At 38.7% G+C, this 22,981-nt stretch overlaps 1 protein-coding gene across 8 annotated transcripts in view; it reads right to left on the minus strand.

Annotated features, from left to right (window-relative positions):
• Positions 1-22,373, minus strand: part of Kdm6a (lysine demethylase 6A) — a 126,063-nt gene extending 103,690 nt beyond the window's left edge. For 4 of the 8 annotated variants that reach the window (XM_051179512.1, XM_051179508.1, XM_051179509.1 and 1 more), the window contains exons 1-2: positions 21,836-22,372; positions 21,564-21,627 (exon numbers count right to left, since the gene is read on the minus strand). In XM_051179512.1, the coding sequence (XP_051035469.1) occupies positions 21,564-21,627; positions 21,836-21,996 (225 nt within the window). In that variant the 5' untranslated portion in view covers positions 21,997-22,372. Of the gene's footprint in view, positions 1-21,563; positions 21,628-21,835 lie in introns of all 8 variants that reach the window. The other 4 variants (XM_051179513.1, XM_051179510.1, XM_051179511.1 and 1 more) reach the window with 2 other exon arrangements.
• Positions 22,374-22,981: the final 608 nt, after the last annotated feature.

Below are 22,981 nucleotides of genomic sequence, written 5' to 3' on the forward strand. Positions count from 1 at the left end.
TTCTGACATTGCCATTGAACGAATGACCCGCTGTCTTGTCTTTATTTCAATCTCTAGGCCTTCGCCTGATTCATGGAACAGATGTAGCGCGGGCGCTACATTTAATCATGCAAAGATGTGTCGTATTTGTTTAATTATATAAAGATGTGTTGCTGTTTTACCTTGCCTGCCTAAGGCACCTGACTGGTCTAATAAAAAGCTGAAGGGCCAATAGTGAGGGTGGAGGTATAGGTGGGACTTCTGGGCAGGGAGAGTAATTAAGATTAGAAATTTAGGCTCAGGGGAAGAAAAAAAAAGATGCCAGGGAGGTACCAGAGGACAGCCAGACAGACATGGATGAAGTGGAAAAATAGGACATGCAGAAGTAAAGAAAAGCAAAATGCCCTAAGGCAAAACAAAAACAGATGGATAGAAATGGGTTAAATTAAGTTAAAAGAGCTAGGAGGACAATGCCAGAAAGCATGAAGGTGGTGTGGGCCAGAAAATAACAAATAATATACACGGTTCACTTCAGAAAAACAGCAAAACATAACAATCTTCTCATTTAAAAAAAAATAAATTTAATCCGGGTTATACATTTATTACACAGAAGAAATTTGGATAAAATGAGGAATATATAAGGTTCTCTTAAGGTATGTGTGTAATGGAAGACAATTAAACTTACACAATTTGACTATTATGAATATGAACAAAATAGCATGCTATTTTATCCCACCTTTTGACCTCTGAATTCCATCCTCCACACAAGCTATCATTAATAATCACATATGGGGGTACCTGTTATGTGGTGGGCATTAGCACTGTAAGTACACATTTAAGATTCAAGATTTAAACAAGACAGGCATTATCCTCACAGAAATAGAAATCAAGAAGACAAAAAAATTAAAGAAGCATGCATGGATGGCATTAAGAGTAAATTGTGGCAAAATACACACAAGTCAGAGGAGGGTAGAAACATACATTAGGAAGAAAACAATTTCATTTTCCTTCATTCTTTCTGATGTTAATCTTTATTGTCGACATGACAGGATTTAGAATCACCCAGGGAGGTCCATGAGGCACACCTAGATAAGTCTGTGAGGGCATTCCAAAGGAGAAAGACCTACCCTGAATATGAAAGACACCACTCCACACCCTAAGGATCCAGAGGAATTAAAGAGAGAAATGGAGAATGCCTGTTAAAAAGTGTATACTCTTTTTCTTCGTTTCTTGGCCTGCCACACGGCAATCTGCCCAGCTTACTACAAAAAGTAAAAACATCTTTGTTATTTTTTTTTTATTTTAACATTAAAAGCAGCCCAAATATTTGAAATTTTTTAACTTAAAAAAAAAAAAAAAGTTAAGATCGGTGAACCTGAGCTGGAGAGATGGCATAGTGGACCAGCTGTTCTTTCAGGTTTGATTCCCAGAACCCACATAGCAGCTGGCAACCAGCTTTGTAACTCCAGTCCCAGGGGACTCAACTCCCTCTTTTGGCCTCTATGGGCATCAGGCACAGGCACACAATATGGTGGATGACAAACATGCAAGCAAAATACCCATACACATTTTTTAAAAAGGAAAAAAAAAAAAAGCTTAAAATGCTAGTAACTAGACACTAGTACTTTTTCCTATTCCCTTCAGACATCACTTGACACCCATGTTCAACTTAAAGAGTACCTTGTGATATATAATATTTGTCAGGGTATAGTAACAAAGATGCAAACATTCCTCACCACACAAGAATACAAACACTGCTCTAATACATTTACTACTCCAAATATATTCATGTTAAACTTGAATGTAAAAAATGCACTGGAACCAGATGTGAGTAGCATATGTCTACTACTTTGGGAAGCTGGGATGAGTAGATCACTTAAGCACAAGACCTTGCTTGAGATGAGCCTGGACAACACTTAGAAGTGAGCCTGTGTCATTTAAAGAGGAGGGGAATGGCACTTATTACACCTAACCAGTCAGGATCCTAGCTTGGCAACACAATACACCTTAGAGCATAGGATGTTCCCTGGCTGACTGGAACCTGTGGTTCACTACTGTGGCCCAGTATCATAAAGACACCAGACAGCTAGACCTGGAGATGATCCAAATTCAAAGTACAGTTTCTACTGAAAGCATATGAATTTGTAAGACATATCAATTAAGAGTTTATTTTTTCCATCAAATACTAAACTTGTTTTTAGAACAAATTAAAACCCTTCTGTCTCCCCTGCCTTAAATGTTTTAATTCTCCTCACTCAGTAAAACCTTTGTTTACACAAAGACCCAAAACTCAATTCTAGGAATCTCTAGGCCTGGAACAGTGACCTTCCCCCTTCCCCTTCCATTTCCTAAGCACCAATTCTTTTTTAGAATAGCCAAATGAGTAAGACTGTGAATTGTACCCCAGCCAAGAGGAAAAGAGACAACTGCAACCTTCTTTAAACTAAGAACCATAAGCACTTCCTGTCTAGCGTGTTGGCTCTTTCCCCAGCACGCCTCTTGATCAAGGGTAAAGTTTGCTTCATCCAGACACTACAGTTAGAATGGTGGGCTGATTTTGTGATCCCGACATTATTCCTAACATGTTTTCATACCATTGGAAAATCAAAACATTATAAGGTGAATTTACCCTGAGTTGGCCATGTCTTTTCTAGCCTGCATAATCTTAATGTCTTTAAAAAGATCAGAAGTTATTTAACTAAAGCAGATGTCTATATTGTGGGAAACTTTGGCAGCTGCACATGTTTCTGATAATATAACATAGTACAGCAAAAAGACAACCCTAAGGAGATTTATTGCTATGAAAAAAATTAATGCAGGGGCCAACAAGATAGCTCAGTGGGTAAAGGCAGTTGCTGTCAAGTCTGAAACCTTAGTTCAATCCCTGGGACCCATATAGTAGAAATAGAGAAAATAGATTCTGGCAAGTTCTGTCCTGACTTCTACCTGTTCTTAGACACACATATGGACGGACACACACACAACACAACACACAAATAAAAATAATTTAACATTTTTAGTTAACTCAAGATTATGTAAGATATTGAGTGATTCTGTGACTCTGTTAGGACTACAGCATGCCCTCACCTTAGCACAGAGTATACTAATAAAGAATGTCCAGGAGTTATTAAAACTTTACTATACTACTGACCATCCAATAACAAGAGAAAGTATACTAGATACAAACATAAGAGGGATGTTATTGCAGAGAAAAATTAAAATAAATCACTCAACCAGTTTTGACACAAAACTAATGAGCAGCAACATCTGATGATAAGGTCAGGGAAAATATGAATATATGCAACATACATATAAACATATATATACATATATTTGAGGATATATCTATATATTGAAGTATATCTAGAACCCACAATTGTTAGAAATACTTACTCTTTTCTACCTATTCCTCCAGATAACGTTCTTAATACTTCTTTACAGTGCTCTTCCCTGTATCTCCTTTAAAAAATCCTACACAACTGCCCACACCAGACATCATTCTAACATACATTATATCATATATTAGAACTACGATTACAACACTTGCTAACTGCTAAATACAGTGCATTTTACATGCATTCAATGCTGCATGTAAACTTGTAAGCAGTGTCTCTTATCCTATTTTATAGATAAGGAAGAAAAGGCTTAGAGGAGTTAAGACTTATTTAAAAGACAAAGAGAGGGCTGGAGAGATGGCTAAGGAATTTAGAGCACCTGCAGAAAACATCAGTTTCTAGTACCCACGTGGCAGCTCATTACAATCTTTAACTCCAATTCCAGGGAACCCAATAACCTCTTCAACTTCCAGAGGCACCAGACACACACAAGGTATACATATATACATGCAGGAAAACATTCACATATTATATATATATTTTTTTAAAAAAAATATGTATATATATATATATATATTTTTTTTTTTTTAAATGAAGGGCTAGGAGGTCCAACCATGAGGCCAGACACAATTTTAAGGTTTTTGTAATGGTTTGTTTTTTGTAAAGACTCATCTTATTTTTTTAAATGTGTGTATATTGGGGGGTGGGGAAGACACCTGAAGAGGCCATAGGCATCAGATACCCTGGAGTTGGGAGTTACAGGGTGTTGTAAGCCACCTAATGTAGGTGCTAGGAAATATTTTTATTTTTAACCAAATCATGTAAAAATTCACTTCCAGGTGATGAAAATGCTACAGAATTATAAGCAAATTATAACAGCAAACAGAGCAAAAATCAGAAGCAGATAAAAATGATTAGGAAAAGAAAAGTACTCTTGTCACTGCTTAGAAATACAGCAAGAGTAGCTAGGGACCTGAAAGTGGCCACAACGCTAAAAAGTAAACTGTCAGCAACAAAAAACATAATTCATGCCTCAAAACAAAACTTGTATGTAAAAAGGGGAAATCATATTGACCACACTTGCACATAGCCATAATCTAAGTATTGACTTAACACAAAAGCGTATTACAGAAAGAGTAACAGGGCTATCTTCTATCATACACAAATGTCTGAAGTAGAAGGGAGGAGCAAAAAAAAAAATACTAGTTATTGACAAAATGAGATGTGATAAATCTGAAAGGAAACAGCTGAAGGACTGGCAAGTTACCAGGGAGTCAGGGTTTCCTTTTGTGGGTTTGGAACATACACATATACATATACATTCTGAGATGGAAGCTTAAGGACACGATCAAGTTTCATATTCTATAAAAAGCATAGTAAGGCCCAAAAAAATCTAGGGTAAGTTAAGTAAATAAGACATGAGTCCTAAGAATCCAGGCGCATGGATATGGACTTCTTGGCTGGCCATTTTTTGCTGTCAATACTTTTAATGTGTCATCTCACTGGTTTCTGGCGGGGGGGAAAAAAATCAAGTTTTTTTTTTTTAATTCTGTGTATGATGAGTTGCTATTCTGTTGTTGTTCCTTTTGACAATTTTACTGTAATGTATATTAATGTGCAGCTCTTTGAATTTAATCTACCTGGAGTATTAGCATTTTTATGGGACTCCCTAGTGTGTGAATGAGTGGGTCTCAGTGCCTTCTCTTGGACTCTTTTTTTTTTCTGTTGGGCTGCCCTGTCCAACTTCGATGTGATATGTTATCTTATATTTTATTGTTAATTCTTATTCTTTTCCAATGAGACAGAAAGAGAGGAGATCCAGATAGATGGGAAGCGAAATGGGGAGGAAAACGATAACCAGAATATATTTTGAAGAAAGAATCTACTTCCAATAAAAGGGGAAAAAAAAAAAAGAAAAAAACAAAAGTCCCAAGGGAAAAAAGCAGCTTAACAAAAAGCTGGCTCTACCCTTTACCCATAATGTGAGTGGGGCTAAACATACAGCTAACTTATCATGTACAACCCACCAAAATCAGAAGCTGGGGGTACTTTGATTCTCTTACTTGAAAGTGACTTAACGCCTCACTCCCCTTGTCAGCAAAACAGGCTTGCTCATGGTATCCCCTACCACAGTAATGTTGACAGGACAAAACAAGTCAATGGTCTTCAAGGTCATCATCACCAAGGGTGCCCCAATTCCTTTATCAAGATAATACAGGTAGATCTTCTAGGCATGACAGAAGCATAGGGATGTGCACTTCCATCGCCATTACTGGTTAGTAGCAAGACAGAAAGCAATAACCCAAACTATACACAGTTTAAATTAATTAATTAATTAATTAATTAAAAAATTTCAAAGTGGTGCTCCCATTTACCTATTTATAAACTTTGAGTAGGACATAGAAGCAAGGTAGGCGATCTAGCACAGTGGTTCTCAACCTTCCCAATGCTGCAACCCTTCAATGCAGTTCTTCATGTTGTGGTGACCCCCCCCCCACCATAAAATTCTTTCACTTCTTAATGTAATTTTGCTACTATTATGAATCGTAACATAAATATCTGATATGCATGATATCTGGAATATGACCCCTGTGAAATGGTCATTCAACCCCCAAAGGGGTTTCAACCCTATCAGTGGTTTTCAAAAACCACTGATCTAGCAGTTAGGAGACTTAAAAAGCTAAGGCAGTCACTTTATTACTCATCATCACCCCACCCTAATAACACAGTCCTCAGTGCTGGGCAGGACCTAGGCAAGGAGCTAAAGCTGCACCCCAATTCACTATCAACAAAACTGAGCAAGGTCACCATAGTGGTGACTGGGGAATGTGGGGGGAAGAACGACCTTCCACATCCATCCAGCACTGAAATGAAACAGTAGTAGGCCTACAAGAAGTTTAAATTGTTTCCTTCTGCCAGTGGCACTCACTGTGAGCTGAGCTCTAACTTTACATTTGGCATCAACAGGGATGAAGGGAACAGATAACAGGTTTCTGCTGTATGTTGTAGCATGAGAGCAGTCTTGAGTTAGCCCCCAACTTCTTTCTTGCTAGAGCAACACAGCACATCAGAATGTTATCTTGTATTTCTCAAGAGACAAGACAGTGTTAAACTGGTCCGCAACTTTTGCCAACTTCTACCCCACCTATTATACCAAGGAATAAACCACTTTACTAGGGTAAACTGTCAGTAGGATCAATTGAAACGATGAAACACACAAACACACACACATCTTATTCCCCTAGCTTAAAAAAAAAAAAGACCCAGACCTCTCTGCATGATACCCAAAATGTTCAAGATACAATCAAAAAAAATCACATCCTACCAAAACCCAAAATGGTATAACATGAATGGAGACAAAAAAGAAGCGAAACTATTTATTATCATAGTTGAAAAGCCATCAACTAAATGCTTCAAGTAAGCAATTACAACTGCTCTTGAAACAAAAAAAAAAAAAAAAAAAAAAAAAAAAAAAAAATTCAGAAAGGGTAATTAAAAGAACCAAACAGAAATTATTAAACTAAAAATTATAATATCCAAAATAAAAGCTTTCTAGCTAAACATAACACAAGCATGCAAATCACAGAAAAGAATCTGTGAGCAGATCAATACAGTCACCAATCTAAATGAAGAGAAAATAGTGAAAACAAATGACGTCTCAGGCCTATATAACAAAACAAATAAGCTAAGAGATAAAAACTCACACTTAAAAACCAAAAATTTAAGATGCACTCTCTCTGTATATATGTATGCATGTATATGTATCCTATAGCAAGGTAAGAAGGGCGAAAGTAATGAAAAATACACTGTGCTGGCTAGTTTTTTGTCTATATTTCTCATTCCTGAAATGTATATTTGCTCTACATAAACTATGCAGTGGAGATTTCCCTCTCAGTTTGTGACAAGGGCTGTATTGCTTTTATCTTTCCTGATTACACATGAGAAATTTGTTGTCCTTCAAATTGGTGTTCCCCTATAAATAATGAAGCATTTCTGCCTGGACACTCTCAAGAATCTTTTTGATTGTGCTTTTCAGAATTTCAGTTATCAGGATGTTGATGCTGGTATTTTTAGTTTTGTTTTATTTAGTGTTCATTTGCTTCTTTGTATCTGTGTAATCTCTTTCAACAAATCTGAGAAGTTTTAAGTCACTATTATTATTGAATACTTCTTGAATCTTACATCCTCTCATTTTCCAAAATTCTGGCAAGAAATCTTAGCTCATTTGTTTTGTTATATAGGGTCCCTGAGGCTATGGTCATTTGTTTTTCCACTAGTTTTATGTGACTTTGACAGAAGCTTCAGTCATTTAGGAAGGGAGAGAATCAATTGAGAAACAGATCAGCCTAGGGCAAGTCTATAGGATAATGTCTTAAGTAGTAATTGATGTGTTAGGGCCCAGCCCATTTTGGTAGGTGCCACCCCAGTGTAGGATTCCACTTGGATGTGTACACTGAGCAAGTGTGAGAAGCAAACAAGTTAGCAGCACCCTCTGCTTAGGCTCCTGCCTCCAGGTTCCAACCCTGCTTGAGTTCCTGCCCTGACTTTACCTCCATGATGGACTGTTACCTGGGGGTATAATATAAAATAAAATAAAACCTTCCCACCCCTGCCAGGCGTTGATGGCACATGTCAGCACTTGGGAGGCAGAGGCAGGTGGATCTGTGAGTTTGAGGCCAGCATGGTCTACAGAGAGTTCCAGGACAAGGCTCCAAAACTGCACAGAAACCCCGTCTCGAAAAAAAACCAAACCCACCACCACCCTGTACAAAAAAAAAAGCAAACTTAAACTCGTAAGTATAAATGACCTTGAGCCAAAAAAAAAAAAAAAAAAAATACTTCCAGTATGACAACACAAGTTGAAAGAAAAAGAAAAATGAATAAATATATACAGAGTAGGAAGTATAGCACAGAGGCAGAGTGCTTGCACCTCACATATGCAAGGCCCTGATTTCTACTTCCAATACACAAGTAAAAAAAAAAAAAAAAAAAATTACTATGTAAACATTAAAAGTTTTAAAAGACAAAAGTGTCCATAGAAAAAGAAAGTAAACAACAGAGCAAACGAAATTACCAATAAATCAAAGGGAGACATTAAATACTGACAAAAGGGTTAACACACCCAAAGACATGGGTACATATATAATGACAAAACCTCAAAGTTCAGGAAGCAAACACAAATCCACAATTGTAGATGAAGACATGTAAAACCATATATTGAACAATACTGAACAGCAAACTAGCAAGGACAGAGAATAACTAAACAAAACCAACATCATCTATCATGTTGGTTTACATAAGCAACCCAGGAATATTCAGAGAAAATAAAACATTTCCCAAGTCATAAAACAAATAACTAAAAGAGAATGGGTAGTATACACAATAAAACCTCTTGACCACAATGGAAGCCAGCTTGAAAAAAAAAAACAGTAATGAAGCTAAGAAAAAAATCTCTAAATATTCATAACCTAAACAAGCTGTTAATACTCCAGGGCCCCAAGGTATTTGAAATCTCAGAAAAAGTTTTTAAAAATCATAAAACTGAACGAAAACTATTACAGAATATGTGAGGCACAGCTAAGTAGTAGTGCTGAAAGGTAATGTGCTAACACTATAACATCAAACAAAATAATCTAAATTCCTAGCTTAAAAAAATAGAAACAAGCCAATAGTGCATGCCCTTAATCCCAGTCAGCCTGGTCAATGTAGTGAGTTCCAGGCCACACAGGGGGGTGGGAGGGAGAGAGAGAGAGAGAGAGAGAGAGAGAGAGAGAGAGAGAGAGAGAGAGAGAGAGAGAGACAAAAAAGGAAAAAAAAATAGCCAGACTAATTCTATGTCCCTATATAACAAACCCAATAATTAGAATAACCCAATAATTAGAAAAGATAAGCCAATTCTCCCAAAAGTACAAACTACAAAAACTCAGCAAAGATGGCAATCAGAAAGTCTGAGAACCATTAAAGATAAATTCCTAATAAGAGCTTCAAAAAAGGAAGTTTATACAGTTTCACCAAAAAATTAAAACTCATTTCACATATTTTCATTCAGAAATAAACGAAAACATTTCCCAACTCATTTTCTGGAGGCCAGCAGTAAGTAACTTGATACCAAAGCTAGACAGTGCTAAACCAAACTATAAACCAAAAAGTACTCAAATACAGAAATTCAACAGAATCCATCTTCTTCATGATCACATACTCAAAACTCAACAAAAAAACTAGTGAATATAAATCAACAAGATACAAAACAAAGTATATATGAAGATCAACTGAGTTGTATTCTGGGTATGTAAAGCTGGCTCAGCATTTATCACACCAAGACACTAAAGAAAAAAAAATGGTAAAAATCACATCAAATGACCTACTTAAAAAAAAAAAAAAAGGCATTTAACAAAATCCAACTTTCATAAGAAAAATTCCTAAATAGCTAAAAAGCAGGGTAAGAGAGAATGGATACAGGAACTTTCCCAACTGTATAAATTGCATCTATTGAAAAGTACAGCATGAGTTAACTTCTTTTTTAAAATACAGGCTCAGCAAGTAAAGGTGCCTATCACAAAGTATGACAACCTGAGTTGGATCCCCAGGATCCACATCGTACAAAGGAGAAAACTAACTCCACAAGCCATCCCCTGATCTGCACACATGTGCCTACACAAGCACACAATGAATGCAATTTTACAAAGTTTTTTTTTTTTTTTTTTTAGTTCTAACCACGTATTTTACAACAAAATAATTGAATGCTTTCCCTATCTTTTGGAACAAGGAAAAGATGTCCACTGTCTCTATTCTTATTCAACACAGTACCTAATGGAAATGCTAATAGCCACTGCAATGGGGCAAGAGTGACAAAAGGCATAAAGGTTGGAAAGGAAAAAAACAAAACTTTAATAAGGGTAACAAGCGCCTTTACTTAGAAGTTCACACAAGGAATCTTTAATAATAAAACTTCCTAAGATAAAAGTGTAGACAAGGTTACCATACAAAAATATACATACATACATACATACATACATACATACATACATACATACATACATACTGGGGTGGGGAGATGGGCCCAGTTGGTAAAACAGGGTCTGCCATATAAGCATGAGGCAAGTGCAGATGCTCAAAACCCAGGTAAAAACAGGCACAACTGGCCAGTCAGTCCAGACAAAACCATAAGCTCCAGTTTAAGAAAAAGAAAGTGTCTTCAAAATGGAGGTAAACAAAAAACTGAGGTAAAGGCATCCTGACATCAATCTGTCCTCCACAAGTGCCTGCATGAATAGGCAATGCAAGCATACAATGCAAAACAAATTATTTAATATAAAATTGTAAATACATCACAGAGATAAGGGGTATGACTCAGTGATTGGTAGGTAGTTGCCATGCATGAGGTCCTAGGTTTGATGCCCAGCCATGGAAAAAAATAAAAAAATAAAAAAATCAATCCTAGGCTCATAGACACAACTATCCCAAGTTGTCCCGACTCCCACATGCACATAGCCGCACCACACCACACCACCAAACACACTATCACAGTTTCACAGTTGGAATTAAGTATAAATTGTGATCTTCAATCATAATTTATACGTCTTTCAAAAGAAATGAAACACATAAATTTAACAAATATTCATGGAATATGTCACAAAAAGAAATAATTAAATGAAAAACACCTCAAACTAGGGGAATGGAAGACAACATAGTAATTCCTATAATACAGTTATTGTAATTCATGTCAACTTTTTAAAATTACTTTTAATGCATTTTGTGTTTATGCACATGCACATGACTTAGGCCACATATATGAAAGTCATAAGACAACTTTCAAGATTTGTTTCTTTTCTTTCGCCATGTAGATTTTGGGGATCTAACTTAAGTCACCAAGCTTGGTAGCAAACCAAGCTGATTTTTGAATGAATACAGAACATTTATTAATTACTGAAGAAGCCTCAAACTAGCTAAAACAATACTGACAAAGAAGAATAAGTGCTAAGAATGACAACATTTGATACATAAGGCTTAGATTTAGCTATTAAATCATACTAACAGAAGAACAGATATATGAGCAAGTGAAACAGACTATAGTACCCAGAAGAAAAAAGACTAATTTTTGACAGATACAAAACAATTAGAAAAGAATATCTCCTTTTTAACAAATAGGGGTAGAGTAACACACACACCCATAAATATGGAATGTATGAAATGAGGAAATTTTTCAATTGAATGTCTAGAAAATTGGTATCTCTTTTTATTGATTGGGTTGTTTTGTTTAACACAGGGTTTCTCTGTGTAACTCTGGCTGTCCTGGAACTCTATGACCTAAACCTCAGATCCACCTGCATTAAAACATTCAAGTAAATGCTTACTACTACTACTACTACTACTACTACTACTACTACTACTACTACTACTAAACAGCAGAAATACTACTTGTTAAGGTTAAACAGCAGGAGTACCTTAGTAGATCCAAATCAAGGAATGGTGCAGAGACCACACCACATAACAGACTTCACACAAGAGATTTATTGGGGGAAGGGGTGAAAGGCTTAGAGCAAGAATATTAAAGACAGGGAGAGGAAGAGGAAGAGAGAGAGAGGGAGGTAGGGGAGGGGAGGGGAGGGGAGGGAGACAGAGAACAAGAGAGCAGTCTGATGGAGGGAAACTCTAAAAGGAATTTGGCGACTGGTGATGGGTGACATAGCTGGAACTGAGTTGAAGCCGGTTGGAGTTAAACCAGGCTAGGGGAGCACCTGATTCCTAACACTTCTAAAAATCAAAATACAAAGAACCCTCAGGCTAAAGGAACTGGCTCAGCCAGCGATAGAATGCTTGCCCAGTATACACCAGTCTCTAACATTTTATCTCCAGCATTTCTAAAAGACACTTAAACAGGTCAAAGCCAAACAGTAAAAAGGAAACAATCCAAATAAGAGGGAAACACTTGAATAAATATTTCACCAAACACACACACACACACACACACACACACACACACACACACACACAGGTGAAAAATAATATGATAGGCGTTGCCAGGTGTGGTAGCACACAATTGTAATATCAGCATAAGTGGCTGGGGCCAAAAGATTATCACATGACCCAGTCTGCACATAGTGACACCCTATAAGAAAAGGGGTGAGGGTGGGGAGGATGGGACACCATACTGCAGAGAAGGCTCAACGGTTTATTAAGTCTTCCAGAGAACCTAAGCTTGGTTGACAGAACCCACATGGCAGCTCACAACCACCTAAAACTCCAGTTCCAGAGGATGCAACACCCCTTCTAACCTCTGAGGGCACTGCAAGCACGCAGTACACAAAAATACACACACACACCCACTCACATAAAATAAAAATAAATATTTTCAAAACAACTACCAGCAACTGTATTGGGAGGCAAAGCAGGGCAGATTTAAGATCAGCCAGCCTAATCTATACAGTGAGGTACAGGACAGCCAAAGTTACATAGTGAGTGAGACCCTGTCTCACCAAAAGAAAAAATCTTTTTAAAAGTTCCTACCTATAATCCCTAGGAATTATACTCTATATCAAACTTACAATCTTCCAACTCTACCTTCTTAGATAATCTATAATCAAAATATAATCATATAATATACAAATCTGTATTTAAACAAAAACTAGAAGCAAAAATTTTCAATGGATCATTAAGTACCTAAAACTAATGCCAGGTGATTCTTTTGTAACACCCAAATGCCTAGCATCAATACTGTCTCTATCCATTTAAATGTGACATTTTTTTATCCATGCACATCTCAGAAATCATTTGGCCTTGGGTCATTCTGGAAGATTGCTCAGCAGGTTAAAGATGGTAGACATGCAAACCTGACACCAGAACCCACATAAGAAGCAGATATAGAAGGCTAAATCTGCATTTTCCAATGTGAAATGGGAGACAGAGACAGGAGACTAGCCAGAAGGTCCCAGGCCAGCTAGCCTGGAGTATACACACAGCACAGCATGAAAAACAAGAGAAATTTTGCCTCAACAGGGCAGGACACAATCAGTTCCCCAATGTTGTCATTTAATGTCCAGATGACCATGCATGCAAGGTAGCAACATTCTAGCCCTATTCCTAATTTGTGATGAAAATAATAGTATCTTTTAGTGAAATAAGTAATACAGTAAGAACTGTACCATTTTCAACTAATCAAAAATGCAAAGTTATTTTTTCTTTTCTGTAATAAAGAACAAAACATGAAGACGAATGACTCACAAATAACAGATATTCAGTAGTAATTAATCAAATTATTATTCATGAATCTTGGTAATCACACCAATAAAAAACAAAATACAAAGGCAAAAATCACCAATTATTCCAATTGACAGGTCTTACCATATGTTAAACAATTGTTATCTTAAGAAAAATATATGATCACGTTTCCAATTAAGAACTGTACATGCTGAAGCATCTCTTCGTTCAATACCACATTTAAAAGGACATAAGGAAAATTTCAAAAATCAAAACAAAATCACTAAACATCTGACTGACTGGATGACTTTAAAACCCAAGACAGTTCAATATAAAAGTATTTCACATGGCAAGGAATGAAGCAAAACAGTTTAACAAAACATACACTATAATCTCAAATATTTAGGCAAAACATACAACACAATTATGCTCTTCTCTGCAGCTGCCTTGGAAAACAGTAACTAGATTTTGAGAGATAATTCAGAAAAAAAGATTTTCTTTTTACAATATCCTTTCTATAACTTTTCAAAGTTGTACTATGTGTAAATATACTTATTCACAAAAAAAAAAAAAAAAAAAAAAAAAAAAAAACCCACCCTGTGGGACGTTGGTTGCACATGCCTTTAATCCCAGCACTTGGGAGGCGGAGGCAGGAGAATCTCTGTGAATTCAAGGCTAACCTGGTCTACAGAGCAAGTTCCAGGACTGGCTCCAAATCTACACAGGGAAACCATGTCTAGAAAAAAACAAAACACACACACACACACACACACACACCTGCATGAAAATACCTGAACATCAAAGAGAATGGTGGCTGCAATTAGCATGGTAGAGCTTTCAAGCCTGCCTCCACCTCTCTACTGTTTCCTAACTAAACCACATTCTTACTTTAAATTTATCTTTTCCAGTAGCATATTATCTTATACTGGGCACCTTACATGACAATCTCAAAGCTAAACATACACTATCATTCGGCTCTTGCAGAGGAACCAGGTTCAGTTTCCAGCACCCACATCAGGCAATTCACAACTACTGGAACTCCAGCTACAGGAGATATGAAACCCTCTTGTGGTCTTCAGTGACACTGCACTCATGTGTGCAAACACACACACACACACACACACACACACACAATTAAAACTAAGGGACTCTAGACACAGCTCACTCAGTAGTTAAGAGTACTTGTTTCTCTAGTTGGGAACCCAGGTTCAGTTCCCAGCACCCACCTGGCAGCTCACAACCATTTAATTCCAGTTCCAAGGGAGCCAATGTCTCTTCTAATCTCCACAGGCACACACATCATGCACATAAACACACTGATACACACAAAATAAAAACTTTACACCTAAAAAAAAATAAAATAGCCAGGTGGTAGTGGCTCCTATCTTTAATCCCAGCACTTGGGAGGCAGACACAGTGGGATCTCAATGAGTTTGAGGCCAGCCTTGTCTACAAAATGAGTTGCAGGACAGTCAGGGCTCTTACACAGAGAAGCCCTGTATCCAAAACCTAAAAATAAAAATGTCAGTAATAATAATTTTTAATTTTTTTTTCTAAGTGAGAAGGGCTAGAGTTAGCTCAGTGGTTAAGAGTACCCAAATTCAATTACCAGCATCTACATGGTGGCTCACAACCATTTGTAACTCCAGTCCCAGGGGATCCAATGCCTCCTTCTGACCTCTGAAGACACCAGGAATACATGTGGTACACATATATGCATGCAGGCAAAATACTCATACATAAATAAATCTAAAAAAAACAATTTACAAGGGAGAAAGGAATTCTATAAAGTAAAAAGTTTAAAACCCATCTCCCCAGTTGTGTTCTTGCACTTCAAAATAGTGATTACTTAACTACTTTGTGATTACCCTTCCAAAACTGTCAAAGATCTTTTAAGCTGGCAGACAAACTCATTTAAGAACTCACAGAAAAGAAAGATCATGAGATACATAACACATAGATCATTCTTTGAAGAACTGAAAAGACTAAAATGTGATTTTTAGATTATTTTCCTAAACAAAATTAAAAGCAACTTGTTACTATCTAAATTGAGAATTAGTATCGCCAAGAAATAATTCCCATCCTTTCCTTTTAAGACTTGTAATCTGTTAAACTGACCTTTATTACAAATGTTCAGAGTTCTGGACACTGCTTCTACACCACTGATAATCACAGGCCAGTTATCCTTATGTTAATCACACTAAGGAGTTTCAAGTTTAACATAGTGATAGCCACATTACCTTCGTATTTACTACCACAACTTACAAATCAATATAGAAAGCATGTGCAATTACATGACAAATTTCAGTGGGAATACATGACTATCAATTATGCATTCATTAAATAAACTCCATTAAATAGTCTGCAAATAATTACATGCAAGCCCTAAACAGCCCAACCATCATTTCAATTTTTGGACAATGTGGTAGGTAGTTTGTTTTTGTTGTTTTTTTTTAAACATAAAATTAGCTCCCCGTGTATCACATTCCAAAACTATTAATAGTGTTATCAGTCATTAACATCAATTTCAAAAACTCAAAGTATCACCAAGTTGCAAAGCAAAAATGAACAAAAACCCCTTTCAAATATGCAGTACATTGTTAGTATATATAAACAAAACTAAATGTTACATGATCTAAGTCTGAAAAAGACTGCAGCCTGCCAAGCAATAAACCTTAAATATGTGACCCATCATACTACTCAAGTAACATAAATTTACTTCTGAAGCAGTTTTTAACAAACTAAATTATGTAAAGGAGAGCCAAAAGTTGCTTTATCTTTTGTAACTGAGTCTACAGAAAATCTATTCAATGAAAAAAAAAAAAAAACAGAAATTTAAAATTACAAGTTTAGAGCCAAGCACTCTTATGACTCACTCTTATTAATCCCAGTACTAAGGAGGCTGAAACCTGATGATTACCTAGAAGCCACCTGGGGCTAGAGTTAGACCCTGTCTCAAATAACCAAAACAAGTGTCTATATATGTATTGCTACAACTCTATTCAGTAACAGACATGTAAACATGTTCTGTAATCTCTTATTGCAATTTTGTTGCAAGGAACATATCAAAAACGTTAGCAAATATGTAGTAATTGCATAAAACCTCCTCCAAACAATTGTGACCATAATTGTTTAGAAGATAATTTTCCAAACTAAAACACATTTTTAAAATCCATCAAATTAAAAATCTAATTTTCAAGCACAAGGCATATTTATTTAATGTGGTGGGGGGGAGAGACAGACAGACAGAAACAGAGACAGAGGAAGAAATGGAGAGGGAGAGAGAGGAAGAGAAGGAGCTAAAGTGGTTCTCTCTCCCTCCTCCAAGTAATTGGAAGGAATCAAACTCAAGTCCTCAGGCTTGGCAACAAGTGCCTTTTCCTGATGAGTCATCTTGCCAGCCCTCATGATACTATTTCTATAACTACTTTTTCCAACCCAAACTCTAAAGTTCTTTAGCTCTGGAAATGAACATCCCCTTTAAGTCCTTACAAACACAAAGTACACATTTATTTCCACACATCAGCAATAATCCAAATATTGTAACACAGACAAGGCACCACTAAAACAAACCTAATAATTTCCTCATACATGCAAAACCAAGTTTAAGAAAATATATGCTTCAGTGGATCTTAAACTATTTTCATTACCCACCCCAAAAATAAAAACATCAAGTATTTTCTTAATATCACTTTAAGAACACATTTTAATTTCTCAAACGATGAACAATTTATAATTCCTAAGTATTCTATAAAATCTTTCTATTAAAAGAATTATCAGAAAGAAATCCAACCAGAATACTTATGACAAACTTAACAAGTTTGTTTAAAATAAACAACTATAGGGCCTGGGATATGCCTCAGCCCCTAATCACTTACCACCAAGTCTGTCAAGCTGAGTTCAATAAGGGACACAGGCGAAGGCGAGAACAAGGAGTCCTCTTCCCACTGGTGCTTGCTAGTGTGCCTGCTGTAGCCTGCATGCTTGCATACAAGCATGCCCTGTCTCCCTCTCCCTCTCTCCCACTCTCTCACCACACAACACACACACACCAAATGCAATACAAGCATGCCCTGTCTCCCTCTCCCTCTCTCCCACTCTCTCACACAGAACACACACACACCAAATGCAACAACCAAAAAGCTATATATTTCATTTTAAATATTTGCCTTATTTTTAATTCTGTGTGTGCCTATGTGTAAAATGCATGCATGTATGGTGCAGATGCCCATAGAAGCAAGAACAGAGCCCTGAAGCTGGATTTCTAAGGATATTTACCATTGGTGATGGAAGCCAAACTCTGGTCTGCTGCAAGAGCAGTACTGGCTCTTAACTGCTGGATCATCTCTCCAGCTCCACAACTAAGTATTTTAGTGATATATTACTTCACATAGATAAGACACTTCAGATTGACAGAGCCATCCTCCCCAGGCCTCTACCATATTATTACTCTAATGATACTACATAGTATTATATTTATACTTTTTACTTTTCTTGTCTTTATATACACCTAACTCAAATTCTTATCTAACTAAAAAATATGCCCCCAAAAGTTTTCAAATCTCAAAGTTAATTTCTGTCACCATAATTTCTGCTAAAATGTCTCACTTAATTATTTCTCAGTAATTCCACTACAATTAGGAAAACAAAAAAATAATGATTTATTAGTACTGGAGAGATAGATGGCTCAGTGGTTAAGAGCAGACTGCTGCTCTTCTAGAAGATCCAGGTTCAATTTCAAGGACCCACATGGCAATTCACAACTGCCAATTCAAAGGGATCAGGAACTTCCTTCTGTCTTCATCGGTCACCACCCAAGAGGTAGGTACACAACTATATATGCAGGCAAAACACCCACAGACATAAATAAGTAATAATAATAATAACAACAACAACAGGCAAACCACCTACAGGCAGAAGTAATGATAATAATCAAAAATTAAGTTAATCTAAAAATTAAGGGTTAGCATTTGAGAGAAAACTTAAAAGTTATCACGCCATATTACAAGAATTCTAAAGCAAGCTCTCATTCCTTACAGCCTAATTTAAGGTATTAGTACTAAAATACTGTATTAAATTTTTTAAATCCAAAACACCATACTATGTATCAAAAACAATCCTGCAAAGAAAACTTCTTTCAATGACTTACATAATCGAATCTTACAAAAAAAGAATAGAGTCCAGGATACATCACCAGAAATACAGCAGCCGTGTGTGAACAGGAAATAATAAATAAATAAATAAATAAATAAATAAATAAATAAATAGTAGAAAATACTTATGTAATGCTTTTAGTTTTCCAAGATGGTTTTAGACTTCTGTTTATGTGTGCTATAATGAAAACAGAAGGTAAAAAAATTAAGACCAGTAGGAATGACTAAATTTCCACGTTTTGAAACATGTTTTGGCACAGACTAAATTTTTTTGAGACTGCAACAAAATTCATAGATTAAAAAAAGGAATTCTGGGAATTATTCAATATATTATGTGTTCGGTTACACTGCCTGAACACACCCCACCTTAGAGAAAAGCCAACACTTTTTTTTAAAAAGAGTTGTATTATTACATAGGAAATAATTCTGAAACCAACATAACTAATCATTTCACTCCCCAAACTTCACATCCAAAAATACTGATTATTCTCAGGACACTTAGAGGATGGATAAAACTAAATAATTCAATTACTTCTTTCCAAGGGCTCTAGTTCACTCATTCTACTCAGAATCCAATTCAAACAGAAGGATACATTTTGTGAAGCATAAATTTCTATTACACATTTAACTGACATGTTCAGGCTAATAAGGACACAACCCATGTCCATGTGAGCATTCAAAGTACATTAATATAGAACGTTTTGGCATTAAGGCTGCTGGATCCTGATCTAAATAGCTAGGACTCTAGGGAACACTGAGCCAAAACCAATGAAGGGTTTTTTCTTTTTTCTTTCTTTCTCTTTTCTTTTCTTTTTTTTTTCTTTTTTGCTCAATATACTCAGCTAATCAAACTATCCAACCCTTACAAAGTCATAATTCTCCCCCAAAATATAATGAAGCTTCAAAAATTTTTCATGTTTAGAATGTTACTGTACTCAAAACACCAGAAAGAAATAATGCACGTTTAGAAAATTTTGAAAATGCTCATTTTAAAATGTTCAATTTTAAAATGTTAACTGTAGGTTTCACTATTACAATATTCAATGTTAGGCACCACCCGCTGTGATTCTGATTACAAGCAGTCTAAGATATGAAATTATGAACTAGCACTTTACACATGTACATAAAACAGATGCCACTTATTTCTTCATCACCATAACCAAAAGCAATACATTTGGCCAAACTTTTCCAAATGAATTCTTCCTGCTAGCAACTTTTAACCCAACGTAAACTAGCAAAATCAAATAAAATGGCCCTTCATTTTATTTAACTTTGGAATGACAACCTCACAATAATCTAGTCTTTGCACATAAAATATTTCAAATAGGTTGGGAAAAACCTTAAAAGCCAAGGACCAACAACTACTGATGTTTATATCAGTCCAGAACTAGTCACTGTACATTTTCTCCAGTGACAATTTTAATGAAAGGAATTAATAGACACATTGTCAAAGTTTAATTCAAATGTTCTTACCATTCAAAGAAACTGGACTTACTGAAAAGGATTATGTCTGTTTTGCTTTCTTCTGGTAATTGTTTGCAATAAAAACTTATATTTAGATAGTTTTCAATAAAAAGTGTGATCACAGATAAAAAAGCAATTAATGGCGCTAAACCAAAATACATACAAAAAATAAAGATTAAAACAATCAACTTTTAAAAATGCTATTAGGCTTTAGTTATCTTTCTTAAGCTTCACAACTACAATAGTGTCAAAAGCAAATCTCGAGATTACAGCCAAAGAAGAAAATGCCTAATGAATGCAATACCTATCATAAACACTCCAAGTTTCAGGGTCCCAATTAACAAGAAAGCCTCCTGATACCACTCCAACACACTTGGATCAGGAAATCTAAAGTAAAACAGACTGAAGGAGACTCCAGCCTTTGTTCAATAGCTTACGATGGGTAACTAAATGTGCTACAGGTTGATAACCATTTAACAGGCTTATGCATGCTATTTCCAAGCTAGAGAAGGGTACAAAAAAAAAAAATCTACATGCAAATAATCTATGATAGTTTTTATTAACAACCGAGCTACACACGCCAAAGGAGAGGCCTATTCTTCGATACTATTTATTTCCATGTTTACCTCTCCTCCCTTCACAAGCGCCCTCCTTCACTTTCTCCTCCCACCCTGTCCCGCCATCTTGGGCCGATAGAAGCAGCCATTACTTAACTAAATGACAGTACCAACAACTTTCCACACAAATAAACAAGAGACTACACCCCGAATTCTCCCCAACAGTCCCTGACAAACTCACAGGAAACAAAGCTCCAGAAAACGCACTCACACATAACTGCTGTAGATCTATGGCAGAAAGACCCAAAAAGTAAACAAGTCACCTAACTTTCAGGTAAAGGACATACCAATCGAGAACCATGTCAACAACCCAATGCAAACTTCACCGACCTAACTACATACAACTTCCTCCTTTAGGGAGCGGAGACAAGAAGCCATGCCCAAATGTTTGGCTAACAGCAGACATCACGAACAACCCGACTCAAGGAAAAGCCTAAAAAGCCAGGGGAGGTAACAAACGGGGAATTTAAGGAAATCTGCACCCGTTTCCGATCTCCCGGCCCTCCAGAGGCACCTCGGGGATCATCGGCCTAGCTCCCAAGGGCGGTAAGATAGGAAGAAATTCGGTCGCCCCACATGAGCTCGGCCCAAAATGCGCTGCCGCCTCTGTTCCTCTGCTTCCATGAGAAGTGATCTCTCCAGAGAGCAAGCGAGGCACCAGGGAGTGCAGAGAGCGCAGGGGCAGGAAATAGTTTTGTCGAAGACCCTCGGCCGTCGTTCGAGGCCACAATGAGTGCTGAGTCCCGGCGCGGGGCCCGGAGCGAGCGCGCCTGTGGCCCGAGGGACCGTGTCCGCTCTCCAGCCCGCAGCTGCCTTACCTTAGCCAGTAGGGCCTTCATCCTGGCGCCATCTTCATGAACCCTCACGAACCCAAAGAGGCGGCTGCAGAAAGAGACACACGCGGCTCGTTAGCACTCCTGCAACGCCGCCGACCGGTCCCTGCCTGCCAGAGCCCGAGGCCCCGGCGTCGGCGCGGCGCCGAGAGCGCCAAGCCGAGGTGCCCGCCCCACCGCCGAGCCACGCTCCGGTGTCCGCCGAGAGCGGCGCCTGCCTGTCCCGAGCCGCCCTGGCCGCTGCCTGCGCCCCGTACCTGTCCAGTCCGCCGAGCGCCTCCCTCTCCTCGCCTGTCAGGCTCGGGGACGCCTCTTCGCTCTCGCCGCTCGCTTTTCCCGCCGCCATTTTCTTTTCCTCATCACCGAAAGCGGCGGCGGCGGCGGCGGCGGTAGCGAGCGACACTCCGCAGGATTTCATGGAAACGCAGCGAATTCACAACTCCAACGCCGACACCCCCCTTGCCCGGGCCGGGGCCCGCAACGACGCCCCCAATCTCCGCACGGGACCGGCACACCAACTTTCTCTCTGCCTCCTCCTCCGCCGCGCGGCGGCGAAAAATCGCAACGCGGTAGAGGCGAAGGCAGCGGCAGCAGGGGCTCCGGAACCACTGACTGGGTCGGTAGCGGCGGCGGCTCAGCTGTAGGGTCACATCGCGGGGGCGGGAAGGGGGCAGCCACAGGCAGGGACGGCGGGAATGGCCAGAGCGCGCGGGGATCGGGAGCTCTGGGGGGGATTCGGAGGAGACACAAACTTCCCCGGCACCAGCACAAAGTTGTTGTAATTGTGTCACACAGCGAACCCCACGCCGCCGCCGTGACCCCCCCTCCCTGCCCGGCCGCTGCAGCCAATCGGAGCAAGACATCTGCCTCACGTGATCTTTGTTGACTCGCGTCAGCCGTAGCTCCACTGAACTTGCTAGCTGCTTTAGCCCGCCCACCGAGGCTGCCACAGACCCGGGCGCGGGATGCTCGCCGATTCTCGTCGCTGGTTGGCTGATGGGCGCGTCTGTCTTGAGAAGGGGGTGTCACCGAGTGGGGGCAGCTGGTTAGGTTGTGCTACTTTAAATACACGGGGAGAGAATGGAGGGTCCGGGCCGTGGCGCTTCGGGAGTCGTGGCGGGCTTGGGGGGGGGGGGGAGGAGAGGGGAGGGCTCGGGCAGGGCGAGGTCCGGCACCGCCCGCGGCGAGCAGGAGCCAGGACGCCATAGGCAGGCTCTGGCTGCCCGGAAGCCTTGGAGTGGTCCGAGATGTGGCTTCGGTAGTCCGGCGCGCGCCCTCGCACTCCGGGAATACCGATCCCCACAGGGCCGAGTAGCGGCCTACTCACGGGGAGGCCACACTCGGTCCCAGACCTCTGCCCTCTGCCCTGGAAGAAGGCGCCCACTTGGGCCCTGCTGGAAATA

The sequence above is a fragment of the Phodopus roborovskii genome, unplaced genomic scaffold (genome assembly GCF_943737965.1).
Source record: "Phodopus roborovskii unplaced genomic scaffold, PHOROB, whole genome shotgun sequence".
Classification (NCBI taxonomy): domain Eukaryota; kingdom Metazoa; phylum Chordata; class Mammalia; order Rodentia; family Cricetidae; genus Phodopus; species Phodopus roborovskii.